The 17286-nt window shown below is 39.7% G+C and overlaps 1 protein-coding gene across 1 annotated transcript in view; it reads left to right on the plus strand.

Moving 5' to 3' along the window:
• The window catches only part of hspg2 (heparan sulfate proteoglycan 2), a 362847-nt gene that overhangs the window by 297497 nt on the left and 48064 nt on the right, over positions 1–17286 (plus strand). The window contains exons 66-71 of the mRNA XM_061923339.2: positions 8877–8974; positions 9057–9323; positions 13735–13847; positions 13932–14079; positions 14160–14276; positions 14382–14399. Coding sequence (XP_061779323.2) covers positions 8877–8974; positions 9057–9323; positions 13735–13847; positions 13932–14079; positions 14160–14276; positions 14382–14399 — 761 coding nt within the window. The remainder of the gene's footprint in view (positions 1–8876; positions 8975–9056; positions 9324–13734; positions 13848–13931; positions 14080–14159; positions 14277–14381; positions 14400–17286) is intronic.

Here is a 17286-nt window from a genome sequence, read left to right on the forward strand (position 1 = left end):
CTGCTACTGTATTTAATGTGAATCGCTACATCATTTCAAGTAGCCTGCCACATAAATTAAAGTGGCCCGCTACTTTATTTAATTTGACTCGCCACATAATTTTAAGTGGCCTGCCACACCATTTAGAGTTGATTGCCACATCATTTAATGCAAGCCGCCATTTTCTTTAAAATGGCCTACCACATAATTTTAAGTGGCCCGCCTTCTCATTTAAAGTGACCGCCACTTCATTTATTGTGACCCTGACGCCATTTAAATTGGCCCGCCACTAATTTTAAATTACCTTCCACACCATTTAAATTAGCCAGCCACGTAATTTAAATTGGCCTGCCATATCATTGAAAATGGCCCCCTCCTTACCTTAATTTGGCCCGCTACTGTATTTAATGTGACTCGCTACATCATTTTAAGTAGCCTGCCACATAATTTAAAGTGACCCGCTACTTTATTTAATTTGACTCGCCACATAATTTTAACTGGCCTGCCACACCATTTAGAGTTGATTGCCACATCATTTAACGCGACCCGCCATATCCTTTAAAATGGCCCACCACATAATTAAGTGGCCCGCCTTCTCATTTAAAGTAACCGCTACTTCATTTATCGTGACCCCCGGCGTCATTTATTGTGGCCCGCCACATCATTTAAAATTACCTGCCACACCATTTAAATTAGCCAGCCATGTAATTTACATTGGCCTGCCAATTCATTTAAAATGGCCCCCTCCTTACCTTAATTTGGCCCGATACTTTATTTAATGTGACACGCCACATCATTTTAGGTAGCCTGCCACATAATTAAAAGTGGCCCGCTACTTTATTTAATTTGACTCGCCACATAATTTTAAGTGGCCTGCCACACCATTTATAATTTTAAGTGGCCTGCCACACCATTTAGAGTTGATTGCCACATCATTTAATGCAAGCCGCCATTTTCTTTAAATGGCCTACCACATAATTTTAAGTGGCCCGCCTTCTCATTTAAAGTGACCGCCACTTCATTTATTGTGACCCTGACGCCATTTAAATTGGCCCGCCACTAATTTTAAATTACCTGCCACACCATTTAAATTAGCCAGCCACGTAATTTAAATTGGCCTGCCATATCATTGAAAATGGCCCCCTCCTTACCTTAATTTGGCCCGCTACTGTATTTAATGTGACTCGCTACATCATTTTAAGTAGCCTGCCACATAATTTAAAGTGACCCGCTACTTTATTTAATTTGACTCGCCACATAATTTTAACTGGCCTGCCACACCATTTAGAGTTGATTGCCACATCATTTAACGCGACCCGCCATATCCTTTAAAATGGCCCACCACATAATTTTAAGTGGCCCGCCTTCTCATTTAAAGTAACCGCCACTTCATTTATTGTGACCCCGACGCCATTTAAAATGTCCCGCCACATCATTTAAAATTACCTGACGCACAATTTAAATTAGCCAGCCACATAATTTAAAGTGGACTGCCACGTCATTTAAAATGGCCCCCTCCTTAATTTGGCCCGCTACTGTATTTAATGTGACTCGCCACATCATTTTAAGTAGCTTGCCACATAATTTAAAGTGACCCGCTACTTTATTTAATTTGACTCGCTATGTCATTTTAATTGGCCTGCCACGCCATTTAGAGTTCATCGCCACATTATTTAATGCCACCCGCCATTTCCTTTAAAATGGCCCACCACGTAATTTTAAGTGGCCCTCCACATCATTTAAAATTACCTGCCACACCATTTAAATTAGCCAGCCACAAAATTTAAAGTAGCCTGCCACACCATTTAAAATGACCCGCTCCTTACCTTAATTTGGCCTGCTACTGTATTTAATGTGACTCGCTACATCATTTTAAGTAGCCTGCCACATAATTTAAGTGGCCCGCTACTTTATTTAATTTGACTCGCTACGTCATTTTAAGTGGCCTGCCACACCATTTAGATTTGATCGCCACATCATTTATTGCGACCCGTTATATCCTTTAAAATGGCCCACCACATCATTTTAAGTGGCCCGCCTTCTCATTTAAAGTGACCGCTACTTCATTTAGTGTGACCCTGACGCCATTTTAATGTGGCCTGCCACATCATTTAAAAATACCTGCCGCACTATTTAAATTAGCCAGCCACATAATTTAAATTAGCCTAACACATCAATTAAAATGGACCGCTTAATTTGACCCGCTACTTTATTTAATATGACTCACCACATAATTAACTTGGCCTGCCACATCCTTTAAAATGGCACACTACTTAACTTAATTTGGCCCGCTACATTATTTAATGTGACTCGCCGCTTCATCTTAAGTGGCCAGCCACATCATTTAAAGGTGCCTGCCACACCATTTAGTTTGGCGCGCGTCATTTTAAGTGGCGCGCTACATCATTTTAGGTGGCCTGCCACATCCTTTAAAATGGCCCGTTTCTTAACTTAATTTGGCCTGCTACTTTATTTAACATGACTTGCTACATCAATTTTAGTAGCCCACCACATCATTTATTGTGACCTGATACGACATTTAAAATGGCCCACCACATAATTTAAAGTGGCCTGCCTCATCATTGAAATTAGCCCGTCACATCATTTTTTGGCCTGCCACATCCTTTAAAATGGCCTGCCACATCCTTTAAAATGGCCTGCCACTTAATTTGGCGTGCTCAGTTATTTATTGTGACTCGCCACATCATTTTATTTGGCCTGTCACATCATTTAAAAAGGCTCGCCCATCATTTAAAGTTGCCTGCCACACCATTTAGTTTGGCCCGCTACGTCCTTTTATGTGGCCTGCCATATCCTTTAAAATGGCCCGCTACTTAACTTAATTTGGACCACATCTTTATTTATTGTGACTTGCTAAATCATTTAAAGTAGCCCCGCCACATCATTTAAATTGCCCTGCCACATCATTTAAAGTGGCCTGCCAGTTCCTTTAAAATGACCCACTACTTAACTTAATTTGGACTGCTACTTTATTCAATTTGACTTGCCACATCATTTAATGTGGCCTGCTACATCATTTAAATTGGCCAGCCACATCCTTTAAAATGGCCCACTACTTTGTTTGGCCCGCTACTTTTTTTATTGTGACTCGCCACATCATTTTTAGTGTCTCGCCACCTCAATTAAGTGGCCTGCCACACCATTTACGACGTCATCTAATACGGCCCACCTTATCCTTTAAAATCACCCGCTACTAAACTTGGCCGCTAGGTCATTCAAAAAGGCCCGCCACTTTATTTAATGTGACCCACCATGTCTTTTAAAATGACTCGCTACTTAACTAAATTTGGCCTGCCACACTATTTAATTTGGCCTGCTATGTCATCTAAAAAGGTCCACCATATCATTTAAAATCGCCTGCTGCCTAACTTCATTTGGCTCGCCACATCATTTAAAGTGGCCTGCGACGTCATTTAAGTTGGCTCACGACGTCATTTAAAATGGCCCGCCACTTTATTTAGTGTCACCCGCCTTGTCATTTTAAGTCGCACCCCACATCATTTAAAGTGGCCTGCCGCATTATTTAAATTGGTCTGCCACACCATTTAATTTAGCCCGCTGTGTCCTTTATAGTGGCCCGCTACTAAAGTTAACTTGGCCCGACACATCACACACATGGCCTGCTACGTCATTTAATATGGCCTTTTAAGTGACCTGAGAACGGCTGGAAATAACAAAGCACTTTTGGCTAAATTCATTTGCTCTTTGAATTTTGACAGAAAACCCCCCGAAACGGACAAGCGGTAGAAAATGGATGAATGGATGGAATGTTGCACATGTGATTGCATAAGTTCTACACTGTAATATTATCATGCAACACAATGTTCCACAATTTACTTTTGGGTTATCAAAAATAACTACTAAAATATCTGCAGTTCACCTTGACTTTTCATAGCAAGTTATCAATCAATAATACTCAAAATAACTCGGCCATAAAATTATGTAACAAGGCTATTATATGTTTGTATTTATATATATATTCATTGTTAGATACGGCCCTCTGAAGGCAGTCATAGTTGCGATGTGGCCCTCATTTGAAAGAAGTTTGACACCTCTTGTTTATATCCAAACATGACTCAAGTCTAAATGTTTGGAAACGTGTTCTTCCTATCTGCGTAATGCTGTCATTTATAGCTACAGCAGATAATCTTTCCATTTTATCTCTGCATGAGTACTTACACAAATCCTTACATAGGCACCAAGGCCCCTACATGTAGTTTTGTAAATATTAAGTAACCTGAGAAAGGTTGGAAATAATTCAGCACTTTTGGCTAAATGCATTTGCTCTTTGAATTTTGACAGAAAACCCCCCGAAACGGACAAGCGAAAGAAAATGGATGGATGGATGGAATGTTGCACATGTGATTGCATAAGTTCTACACTGTAATATTATCATGCAACACAATGTTCCACAATCTAGTTTTGGGTTATCAAAAATAACTACTAAAATATCTGTAGTTTACCTTGACTTTTCATAGCAAGTTATCAATCAATAATACTCAAAATAACTCGGCCATAAAATTATGTAACAAGGCTATTATATATTTGTATTTATATATATGTATTCACTGTTAGACGCGGCCCTCTGAAGGCAGTCATAGTTGCGATGTGGCCCTCCATAGAAATAAGTTCGACACCTCTTGTTTATATCCAAACATGACTCAAGTCTAAATGTTTGGAGACGTGTTCTTCCTATCTGCGTAATGCTGTCATTTACAGCTACAGCAGCTCATTTCTCTATTTTATCTCTGCATGAGTACTTACACAAATCCTTACATGGGCACCGAGGCCCCTACATGTAGTTTTGTAAACATTAAGTGTCCTGAGAAAGGTTGGAAATAATTCAGCACTTTTGGCTAAATGCATTTGCTCTTTGAATTTTGACAGAAAACCCCCCGAAACGGACAAGCGAAAGAAAATGGATGGATGGATGGAATGTTGCACATGTGATTGCATAAGTTCTACACTGTAATATTATCATGCAACACAATGTTCCACAATTTACTTTTGGGTTATCAAAAATAACTACTAAAATATCTGCAGTTCACCTTGACTTTTCATAGCAAGTTATCAATCAATAATACTCAAAATAACTCGGCCATAAAATTATGTAACAAGGCTATTATATGTTTGTATTTATATATATATTCATTGTTAGATACGGCCCTCTGAAGGCAGTCATAGTTGCGATGTGGCCCTCATTTGAAAGAAGTTTGACACCTCTTGTTTATATCCAAACATGACTCAAGTCTAAATGTTTGGAAACGTGTTCTTCCTATCTGCGTAATGCTGTCATTTATAGCTACAGCAGATAATCTTTCCATTTTATCTCTGCATGAGTACTTACACAAATCCTTACATAGGCACCAAGGCCCCTACATGTAGTTTTGTAAATATTAAGTAACCTGAGAAAGGTTGGAAATAATTCAGCACTTTTGGCTAAATGCATTTGCTCTTTGAATTTTGACAGAAAACCCCCCGAAACGGACAAGCGAAAGAAAATGGATGGATGGATGGAATGTTGCACATGTGATTGCATAAGTTCTACACTGTAATATTATCATGCAACACAATGTTCCACAATCTAGTTTTGGGTTATCAAAAATAACTACTAAAATATCTGTAGTTTACCTTGACTTTTCATAGCAAGTTATCAATCAATAATACTCAAAATAACTCGGCCATAAAATTATGTAACAAGGCTATTATATATTTGTATTTATATATATGTATTCACTGTTAGACGCGGCCCTCTGAAGGCAGTCATAGTTGCGATGTGGCCCTCCATAGAAATAAGTTCGACACCTCTTGTGACTCAAGTCTAAATGTTTGGAGACGTGTTCTTCCTATCTGCGTAATGCTGTCGTTTATAGCTACAGCAGCTCATTTCTCTATTTTATCTCTGCATGAGTACTTACACAAATCCTTACATGGGCACCGAGGCCCCTACATGTAGTTTTGTAAACATTAAGTGTCCTGAGAAAGGTTGGAAATAATAAAGCACTTTTGGCTAAATGCATTTGCTCTTTGAATTTTGACAGAAAACCCCCCGAAACGGACAAGTGGTAGAAAATGGATGGATGGATGGAATGTTGCACGTGTGATTGCATAAGTTCTACACTGTAATATTATCATGCAACACAATGTTCCACAATTTACTTTTGGGTTATCAAAAATAACTACTAAAATATCTGCAGTTCACCTTGACTTTTCATAGCAAGTTATCAATCAATCTATAATATAATACTCAAACGGCCATAAAATTATGCAACAAGGCTATTATATGTTTGTATTTATATATATTCACTGTGAGACGCGGCCCTCTGAAGGCAGTCATAGTTGCGATGTGGCCCTCAATTGAAAGAAGTTTGACACCTCTTGTTTATATCCAAACATGACTCAAGTCTAAATGTTTGGAGACGTGTTCTTCCTATCTGCGTAATGCTGTCATTTATAGCTACAGCAGCTCATTTCTCGATTTTATCTCTGCATGAGTACTTACACAAATCCCTACATGGGCACCAAGGCCCCTACATGTAGTTTTGTAAATATTAAGTGACCTGAGAAAGGTTGGAAATAATAAAGCACTTTTGGCTAAATCCATTTGCTCTTTGAATTTGGACAGAAAACCCCCCGAAACGGACAAGCGGTAGAAAATGGATGGATGGATGGAATGTTGCACGTGTGATTGCATAAGAACTACACTGTAATATTATCATGCAACACAATGTTCCACAATTTACTTTTGGGTTATCAAAAATAACTACTAAAATATCTGCAGTTCACCTTGACTTTTCATAGCAAGTTATCAATCAATCTATGATATAATACTCAAAATAACTCGGCCATAAAATTATGTAACAAGGCTATTATATGTTTGTATTTATATATATATTCACTGTTAGATGCGGCCCTCTGAAGGCAGTCATAGTTGCGATGTGGCCCTCAATTGAAAGAAGTTTGACACCTCTTGTTTATATCCAAACATGACTCAAGTCTAAATGTTTGGAAACGTGTTCTTCCTATCTGAGTAATGCTGTCATTTATAGCTACAGCAGCTCATTTCTCTATTTTATCTCTGCATGAGTACTTACACAAATCCTTATATGGGCACCGAGGCCCCTACATGTAGTTTTGTAAATATTAAGTGACCTGAGAACGGCTGGAAATAATAAAGCACTTTTGGCTAAATCCATGTGTTCTTTGAATTTTGACAGAAAACCCCCAAAAGGGACAAGTGGTAGAAAATGGATGGATGGATGGAATGTTGCACATGTGATTGAATAAGTTCTACACTGTAATATTATCATGCAACACAATGTTCCACAATCTAGTTTTGGGTTATCAAAAATAACTACTAAAATATCTGTAGTTTACCTTGACTTTTCATAGCAAGTTATCAATCAATAATACTCAAAATAACTCGGCCATAAAATTATGTAACAAGGCTATGATATGTTTGTATTTATATATATATTCACTGGAAGATACGGCCCTCTGAAGGCAGCCATAGTTGCGATGTGGCCCTCCATAGAAATAAGTTTGACACCTCTTGTTTATATCCAAACATGACTCAAGTCTAAATGTTTGGAAACGTGTTCTTCCTATCTGAGTAATGCTGTCATTTATAGCTACAGCAGATAATTTTTCCATATTATCTCTGCATGAGTACTTACACAAATCCTTACATGGGTACCGAGGTCTCTACATGTAGTTTTGTAAATATTAAGTGACCTGAGAAAGGTTGGAAATAATAAAGTGTCATGTCTGTGTGATCATGTTTTGTTTTAGTCATGTTCGGTTTTGTTTTTGGACTTTTTGTGCACTTTTGTTTGTTTTGTCACCATAGCAACCATTAGTTTTCACCTGTCACGTCACGCACCTGTTTCACGTTTTGAGTCACACACCTGTTTTCACTAATCATGTCTGTAGTATTTAAGTTCATTGTTTTCAGTTTGTCTTTCTGGCAACATCCCACATTTATGCTCTGCATACCCCTGACACACTCTCCACACACCCTTATGACCCTAGCTGCGCTTTTTCATGCCGTTTTCTCGTCCAAGTAAGTTTTCTTTATTCATGCCATAGTTTGCAAGTTTTGTTTCATTGTTCATAGTTTCTGCCGTTGTGCAAGTTTTGTGTTTATAGTCAAGTTTTGTACTTCCGCCCTTGTGCGCGCCTTTTGTTTGCTTCATTTTTGTAGTTATAGTGTTAAAATAAATCATGTACTCCCCTTCACGCCACATCTGGTCCAAATCTTTTGCACCTCTGGAGAACAAACCATGCCACAGTCTCAGTCATGACATAAAGCACTTTTGGCTAAATCCATTTGCTCTTTGAATTTTGACAGAAAACCCTCCGAAACGGACAAGCGGTAGAAAATGGATGGATGGATGGAATGTTGCACGTGTGATTGCATAAGTTCTACACTGTAATATTATCATGCAACACAATGTTCAACAATCTAGTTTTGGGTTATCAAAAATAACTGCTAAAATATCTGTAGTTTACCTTGACTTTTCATAGCAAGTTATCAATCAATAATACTCAAAATAACTCGGCCGTAAAATTATGTAACAAGGCTATTAAATGTTTGTATTTATATATATTCACTGTTAGATGCGGCCCTCTGAAGGCAGTCATAGTTGCGATGTGGCCCTCAATTGAAAGAAGTTTGACACCTCTTGTTTATATCCAAACATGACTCAAGTCTAAATGTTTGGAAACGTGTTCTTCCTATCTGCGTAATGCTGTCATTTATAGCTACAGCAGATAATTTTTCCATTTTATCTCTGCAGGAGTACTCCGACAAATCCTCACATGGGTAAATATTGGTATTTAATGCTGAAAATGCTCACGTTTATGCTCGTCCCCAGGATTGAGAACCTCGAGCAGAGCAACGAAGGCGTTTACATCTGCCGGGCCAGCAGCGTGTACGGCCAGGCTCAGGACGCGGCCCGCCTGACCATTCAAGGTCTGCAACGTGACCGTAGACTAGTCCGTGCATCTTTACAGTAATATTAGTCAACGCACGACTTCTTCTTCCCCCCCCGCAGCCCTGCCCAAGGTGATGATCAACGTGCGCACCTCGGTGCAGACCGTGATGATCGGCAACTCCGTGGAGTTTGAATGCCAGGCGGTCGGCGACCCCGAGCCCAGCGTGCAGTGGAGCAAAGTGGGCGGGCCTCTGCCCGCGCACATCGTGGTGATGGGCGGCATGCTGAAGATCCGCCGCGTGACGGAGGCCGACGCGGGCCAGTACCGCTGCACGGCCACCAATGACGTGGGCTCGGTGCAGTCCCAGGTGGTGCTCAATGTCCAGTGTGAGTACGCTTAGTCATCGTTTTAGACCACGGCATGAGTCTAGGGTTGCTTTCAGGCTCTGATTCACTAAAAGTTTGCACGTATTACAACTAGGGATGGCTACTGGTCACATTTGAACTGATACGGTACCAATTCCCGATACTTGGGAATCGATACCGGTACTCAACAGTACCAATTTTCGATATTTTTGTGTGTTAATAGTTGTGTTTGTTAATACAATCTCATTGTTAATGCAACATTTGAAAATGAGATAATTATGATAACTTCTCTCCAATTTGTGTATCTTGTTTCAAGTACTACATTAAGTGGCTAGTTCAAGACTTTAGATGGCAATAGTGTATTGTTTATGTTGGTTTTTTTGGTTTTGTTGCGCCCTAAAAAGTGTTAATACTGTAAGCATTGTACTTAATGCACACCAGCTGTTTGATTGTAACGTGTATCCAAGTTGTTGCTTTCATTAACACATTTGGAAGTGTTGAAATTGCCATGTAAAATCGCTAATGGTAATCAGTTGCGAAGCCAATGTACAAACCCCGTTTCCATATGAGTTGGGAAATTGTGTTAGATGTCAATATAAACGGAATACAATGATTTGCAAATCATTTTCAACCCATATTCAGTTGAATATGCTACAAAGACAACATATTTGATGTTCAAACTGATAAACTTTTCTTTTTTTTTGCAAATAATCATTAACTTTAGGATTTGATGCCACCAAAATAGTTGGGAAAGGTGGCAATAAATACTGATAAAGTTGAGGAATGCTCATCAAACACTTATTTGGAACATCCCACAGGTGAACAGGCAAATTGGGAACAGGTGGGTGCCATGATTGGGTACAAAAGTAAATTCCATGAAATGCTCAGTCATTCACAAACAAGGATGGGGCGAGGGTCACCACTTTGTCAACAAATGTGTGAGCAAATTGTTGAACAGTTTAAGAAAAACCTCTCTCAACCAGTTATTGCAAGGAATTTAGAGATTTCACCATCTACGGTCCGTAATATCATCAAAAGGTTCAGAGAATCTGGAGAAATCACTGCACGTAAGCAGCTAAGCCCGTGACCTTCGATCCCTCAGGCTGTACTGCATCAACAAGCGACATCAGTGTGTAAAGGATATCACCACATGGGCTCAGGAACACTTCAGAAACCCACTGTCAGTAACTACAGTTGGTCGCTACATCTGTAAGTGCAAGTTAAAACTCTCCTATGCAAGGCGAAAACCGTTTATCAACAACACCCAGAAGCGCCGTCGGTTTCGCTGGGCCTGAGCTCATCTAAGATGGACTGATAAAAAAGTGGAAAAGTGTTCTGTGGTCTGACGAGTCCACATTTCAAATTGTTTTTGGAAACTGTGGACGTCGTGTCCTCCGGACCAAAGAGGAAAAGAACCATCCGGATTGTTATAGGCGCAAAGTTGAAAAGCCAGCATCTGTGATGTATGGGGGTGTATTAGTGCCAAAGACATGGGTAACTTACACATCTGTGAAGGCGCCATTAATGCTGAAAGGTACATACAGGTTTTGGAGCAACATATGTTGCCATCCAAGCAACGTTACCATGGACGCCCCTGCTTATTTCAGCAAGACAATGCCAAGCCACGTGTTACATCAACATGGCTTCATAGTAAAATAGTGCGGGTACTAGACTGGCCTGCCTGTAGTCCAGATCTGTCTCCCATTGAAAATGTGTGGTGCATTATGAAGCCTATAATACCACAACGGAGACCCCCGGAGTGTTGAACAACTTAAGCTGTACATCAAGCAAGAATGGGAAAGAATTCCACCTGAGAAGCTTAAAAAATGTGTCTCCTCAGTTCCCAAACGTTTACTGAGTGTTGTTAAAAGGAAAGGCCATGTAACACAGTGGTGAACATGCCCTTTCCCAACTACTTTGGCACGTGTTGCAGCCATGAAATTCTAAGTTAATTATTGTTTGCAAAAAAAAAAAAAAAATGTTTATGAGTTTGAACATCAAATATGTTGTCTTTGTAGTGCATTCAATTGAATATGGGTTGAAAAGGATTTGCAATCATTGTATTCCGTTTATATTTACATCTAACACAATTTCCCAACTCATATGGAAACGGGGTTTGTATAATACAAAGTTTTGTATTTAAATATGTATATCTGTTTTTAGCATTTTATTTTTTTAATTAAAAAATATATATAAAATGGCCACCCATACTTGACTTTTCAATATGTTGACCTTGGTGGAAACAGTTTAGAAAACCCCTAAACTAAATGACAGCAAAACAACAGCAACAACATGGCAATTTCAACACTTCCAAATGTGTTAATGAAGTGTGTTTTATTTTTATTTTGAGAACTTCTAATATTTTAGAATCTAAAATATTAGATGATTTTATTTTTGGTTTTGTTGCACCCCCTAAAAAGTGTTAATACTGTAAGCATTGTTCTTAATACACACCAGCTGTTTGATTGTAACGTTTATCCAAATCGTAGTTCTCATTATCACATTTGAGGGTGTTGAAATTGCCATGTAAAATCGCTAATGCTAATCAGTAGTAAAGCCAATGTATATTAGCATCAAGCTAGTGCATTTTTAGAACGTTTTTCCTGTTGTTCTTCTGCTGTCATTTAGTTTAGGGTTTTTCTCAACTTTTTCCACCAAGATCAACATACTGAAATGTCAAGTACGGGTGGCCATTTTTATATTTATTTTTAATTTAAAACATAAAATGCTAAAAACCTATAGACAAAGCTTTGTGTTATAGGTGAAGATGGTTTTATTTTTTGTTTTGTTGCGCCCCCTAAAAAGTGTCAATACTGTAAGCATTGTACTTAATACACACCAGCTGTTTTATTGTAAAATGTATCTAAGTCGTAGTTTTCATTAACAGATTTGGGGGTGTTGAAATCGCCATGTAAAATCGCTAATGCTAATCAGTAGCAAAGCCAATGTATATTAGCATCAAGCTAGTGCATTTTTGGAACGTTTTTCCTGTTGTTCTGCTGTCATTTAGTTTAGGGTTTTTCTAAACTTTTTCCACCAAGATCAACATACTGAAAAGTCAAGTATGGGTGGCCATTTTGAAATGTATTTTTTATTTAAAACATAAAATGCTAAAAACAGATATTATACATATTTAAAGACAAAGCTTTGTGTTATAGGTGAAGTGTGTTTTATTTTTATTTTGAGAGCTTCTAATATTTTAGAATCTAAAATATTAAATTATTTTATTTTTGGTTTTGTTGCACCCCCTAAAAAGTGTTAATACTGTAAGCATTGTTCTTAATACACACCAGCTGTTTGATTGTAACGTTTATCCAAATTGTAGTTCTCATTAACACATTTGAGGGTGTTGAAATCGCCATGTAAAATCGCTAATGCTAATCAGTAGCAAAGCCAATGTATATTAGCATCAAGCTAGTGCATTTTTGGAAAGTTTTTCCTGTTGTTGTTCTGCTGTCATTTAGTTTAGGGTTTTTCTCAACTTTTTCCACCAAGATCAACATACTGAAATGTCAAGTACGGGTGGCCATTTTTATATTTATTTTTAATTTAAAACATAAAATGCTAAAAACCTATAGACAAAGCTTTGTGTTATAGGTGAAGATGGTTTTATTTTTTGTTTTGTTGCGCCCCCTAAAAAGTGTTAATACTGTTAGCATTGTACTTAATACACACCTGCTGTTTTATTGTCACGTGTATCTAAGTCGTAGTTTTCATTAACACAGTTGGGGGTGTTGAAATCGCCATGTAAAATCACTAATGCTAATCAGTAGCAAATAAAGTTAAAGTTAAAGTTAAAGTACCAATGATTGTCACACACACACTAGGTGTGGCGAAATTATTCTCTGCATTTGACCCATCACCCTTGATCACAAAATCCAATGTATATTAGCATCAAGGTTGTGCATTTTTGGAAAATGTCGTTGCTGTTGTTATGCTGTCATTTAGTTGAGGGTTTTTCTAAGGTGAAGGTCAACACACTGAAAAATCAAGTATGGGTGGCTATTTTTTTATATTTTTTATTTAAAAAATAAAATGCTAAAAACATATTTAAAGACACAACTTTGTGTTATAGGTGCCTATGTATAGTATTGTTAATTATTAGTTAAAAAATGTCAGATATTGTTTTCTTACATTTCTGCTGTTGTTTTTTGGATAAATGGGTTATTATTTGAAAATCAACAACTTTTTAAATTTTACAGACACATTAGGTATGTTATCGGTGTGGGATCAGTATGGCCGATCGGTGGTATCGCACTTCACTGGTGTGTGCTGCATGTTCCACCTCCTAACAAAACACCACAGGTTCTATAAAGGTCATAATAGAGCAGAAATTGGACTACTGGTAAAATAAATATTCATAAGGAAGCAAAACAGACCTTTCACGTTCTCTCACCTTGTTTTTTTTTTTGTTTTTTTTTTTATTCCATAGCTCTTCCTCAAATTTCTACCATGCCTGAAAGGAAGGAAGTGACGGTCGGCTCGGATGCCGTCTTGCCGTGTGTGGCGTCCGGATATCCTGTACCTGAGATCAAATGGTCCAAGGTAACAAATTGAATTAATTCCTTCATTTTAAAAGTGATCGGCGCTTTTCTGACCAGTTTGCGCGTCCACCGCTTCCACTTTCAGGTCGAAGGTGAGCTTCCTGCCAAGTGCTTCCAGGACGCCAACGTGCTGACGGTTCCTCGGGTGGCGCACGGCGACTCGGGGACGTACGTGTGCACGGCCTCCAACAAGCAGGGCAAAGTGGAAGCCTTCACCAGGCTGGACGTCCACGGTCAGCACGCAGAAAGTCGCCACGCCGCGTGTTGTTGTCGTTGTTTGCGTCTAACCGTGCGATGAATGTGGCGTTCCCAGAGAGAGTGATGCCCTACTTTGCCCAGGAGCCGCTGTCCTATCTCACGCTGCCCACCATTAAAAACGCCTACAAGGCCTTCAGCATCAGAATCAACTTCAGGCCCGACAATGTTGACGGTGAGTGCGGGTCGTGTCCTACCACGTGCATATTTGTCTACAACCTGTGTATGACCTCATGTGTGACGTCATCGCATCTTCTCTGCTCCCTCACGCGCCGCCAAGGTCTCATACTGTACGCTGGTGAGTGCCGCTGCTGGAATGTGCCGGAAGTCAGGGCTGCACTTTTCACTTTTCACATGGCACAAACATGGTGGATGGCGCTTGTGCCACACTCGCCAAACTCTTAGAAGCAATTGGAAAGTAAAGTGTTCCCTCGATGAATATGACGGTTAAAGTAGGGTTCGCTATTTATCTCATCATTTTTATTAGGGCTATCTCACATGATATTGATACTGGATATCAGTTTGATATCATCAAAAAACTAAACAAGTGTCCGATGATAACAGCTTGCATGTCAAATGTGTGAAAATCATGTGTGACACAAGCAGTCCTACAGCGTGTCTACTTGTTTGTGATATCATGTGCGATACGAGCAGTCTTGCAGCGTGTCTACTTGTTTGTGATATCATGTGGCGTGTTTACTCGTGGGATGTCATGAGCGATAAAAGTAGTCCTGCAGCGTGTTTGCTTGTGTCTGATATCATGTGCGATACAAGCAGTCCTGCAGCGTGTGTACTTGTCTCTGATATCATGTGCGATACAAGCGGTCCTGCAGAGTGTTTACTTGTATGTGATATCATGTGCGATAAAAGCAGTCTTGCAGTGTGTTTACTTGTGTCTGATGTCTTGTGCAATACAAGCAGTCCTGCAGCGTGTTTACTTGTGTGTGATATCATGTGCGATAAAAGCAGTCTTGCAGCGTGTCTACTTGTTTGTGATATCATGTGCGATACGAGCAGACCTGCAGCGTGTCTATTGGTTTGTGATATCATGTGGCGTGTTTACTCGTGTGATGTCATGAGCGATAAAAGTAGTCCTGCAGCGTGTTTACTTGTGTCTGATATCGTGTGCGATACAAGCGGTCCTGCAGAGTGTTTACTTGTATGTGATATCATGTGCGATAAAAGCAGTCTTGCAGTGTGTTTACTTGTGTCTGATATATTGTGTGATACAAGCAGTCCTGCAGCGTGTTTACTTGTGTGTGATATCATGTGCGATAAAAGAAATCCTGCAGCATGTTTACTTGTGTGTGATATAATGTGCGATAAAAGAAGTCCTGCAGCGTGTTTACTTGTATTCAATATCATGTGCGATGCAAGCAAGTAAATTGTGTGTGATATCATGTGCAATACAAGCACTCCTGCAGAGTGTTTACTTGTCTGTGATATCATGTGCGATAGAAGTAGTCCTGCAGCCTGTTTACTTGTGTCTGATATCATGTGCAATACAAGTCGTCCTGCAGCGTGTTTACTTGTGTGTGATATCATGTGCGATACAAGCAGTTCTGCAGAGTGTTTACTTGTTTGTGATATCATGTGCGATACAAGCAGTCCTGCAGAGTGTTTACTTGTCTGTGATATCATATGCAATACAAGCAGTCCTGCAGCGTGTTTACTTGTGTGAGATATCCTGTGCGATACAAGTCATCCTTCAGTGTGTTTACTTGTGTGATATCATGTGCGATACAAGCAGTCCTGCAGCGTGTCTGCTGGTTTGTGACATCATGTGGCGTGTTTACTCGTGTGATATCATGTGCGATAAAAGCAGTCTTGCAGTGTGTCTACTTGTTTGTGATGTCATGTGCGATACGAGCGGTTCTGCAGTGTGTCTACTTGTTTGTGATATCATGTGGCGTATTTACTCGTGTGATATCACGTGTGATACAAGCAGTCCTGCAGCGTGTCTGCTTGTTTGTGATATCATGTGGCGTATTTACTCGTGTGATATCATGTGTGATACAAGCAGTCCTGCAGCGTGTCTGCTTGTTTGTGATATCATGTGGCGTGTTTACTCGTGTGATATCGTGTGCGATAAAAGCAGTCTTGCAGCGTGTCTACTTGTTTGTGATATCATGTGGCGTGTTTACTCGTGGGATGTCATGAGCGATAAAAGTAGTCCTGCAGTGTGTTTGCTTGTGTCTGATATCATGTGCGATGCAAGCAGTCCTGCAGCGTGTTTACTTGTGTGTGATATAGTGTGCGATACAAGCGGTCCTGCAACGTGTTTACTTGTATGTGATATCATATGCGATACAAGCAGGCCTGCAGCGTGTTTAGTTGTGTCGGATATCCTGTGCGATACAAGTCATCCTGCAGCGTGTCTACTTGTTTGTGATATCATGTGCGATACGAGCGGTCCTGCAGCGTGTCTACTGGTTTGTGATATCATGTGGCGTGTTTACTCGTGTGATATCATGTGCGATAAAAGCAGTCTTGCAGCGTGTCTACTTGTTTGTGATGTCATGTGCTATACGAGCGGTCCTGCAGCGTGACTACTGGTTTGTGATATCATGTGGCGTGTTTACTCGTGGGATGTCATGAGCGATAAAAGTAGTCCTGCAGCGTGTTTGCTTGTGTCTGATATCATGTGCGATAAAAGCAGTCCTGCAGTGTGTTTACTTGTATCTGATATTTTGTGCGATACAAACAGTCCTGCAGCGTGTTTACTTGTGTGTGATATAATGTGCGATAAAAGAAGTCCTGCAGCGTGTTTACTTGTATGTGATATCATGTGTGATACAAGCCGTCCTGCAGCGTGTTAACTTGTTTGTTGTATCCTATGCAATACAAGCTGTCCTGCAGCGTGTTTAGTTGTGTGTGATATCATATGTGATACAAGCAGTCCTGCAGAGTGTTTACTTATGTGCGATATCATGTGCAACACAAGCCGTCCTGCAGCGTGTTTACTTGTGTGTGATATCATGTGCGATACAAGTTGTCCTGCAGCGTGTTTAGTTGTGTGTGATATCATGTGCGATACAAGCAGTCCTGCAGAGTGTTTACTTATGTGCTATATCATGTGCGATACAAGCGGTCCTGCAGCGTGTTTACTTTTGTGTGTGATATCATGTGCGATACAAGCCGTCCTGCTAAGTGTTTACTTGTGTGCGATACAAGCAGTCATGCAA

The sequence above is a fragment of the Nerophis lumbriciformis genome, linkage group LG01 (assembly GCF_033978685.3).
Source record: "Nerophis lumbriciformis linkage group LG01, RoL_Nlum_v2.1, whole genome shotgun sequence".
Lineage (NCBI taxonomy): Eukaryota > Metazoa > Chordata > Actinopteri > Syngnathiformes > Syngnathidae > Nerophis > Nerophis lumbriciformis.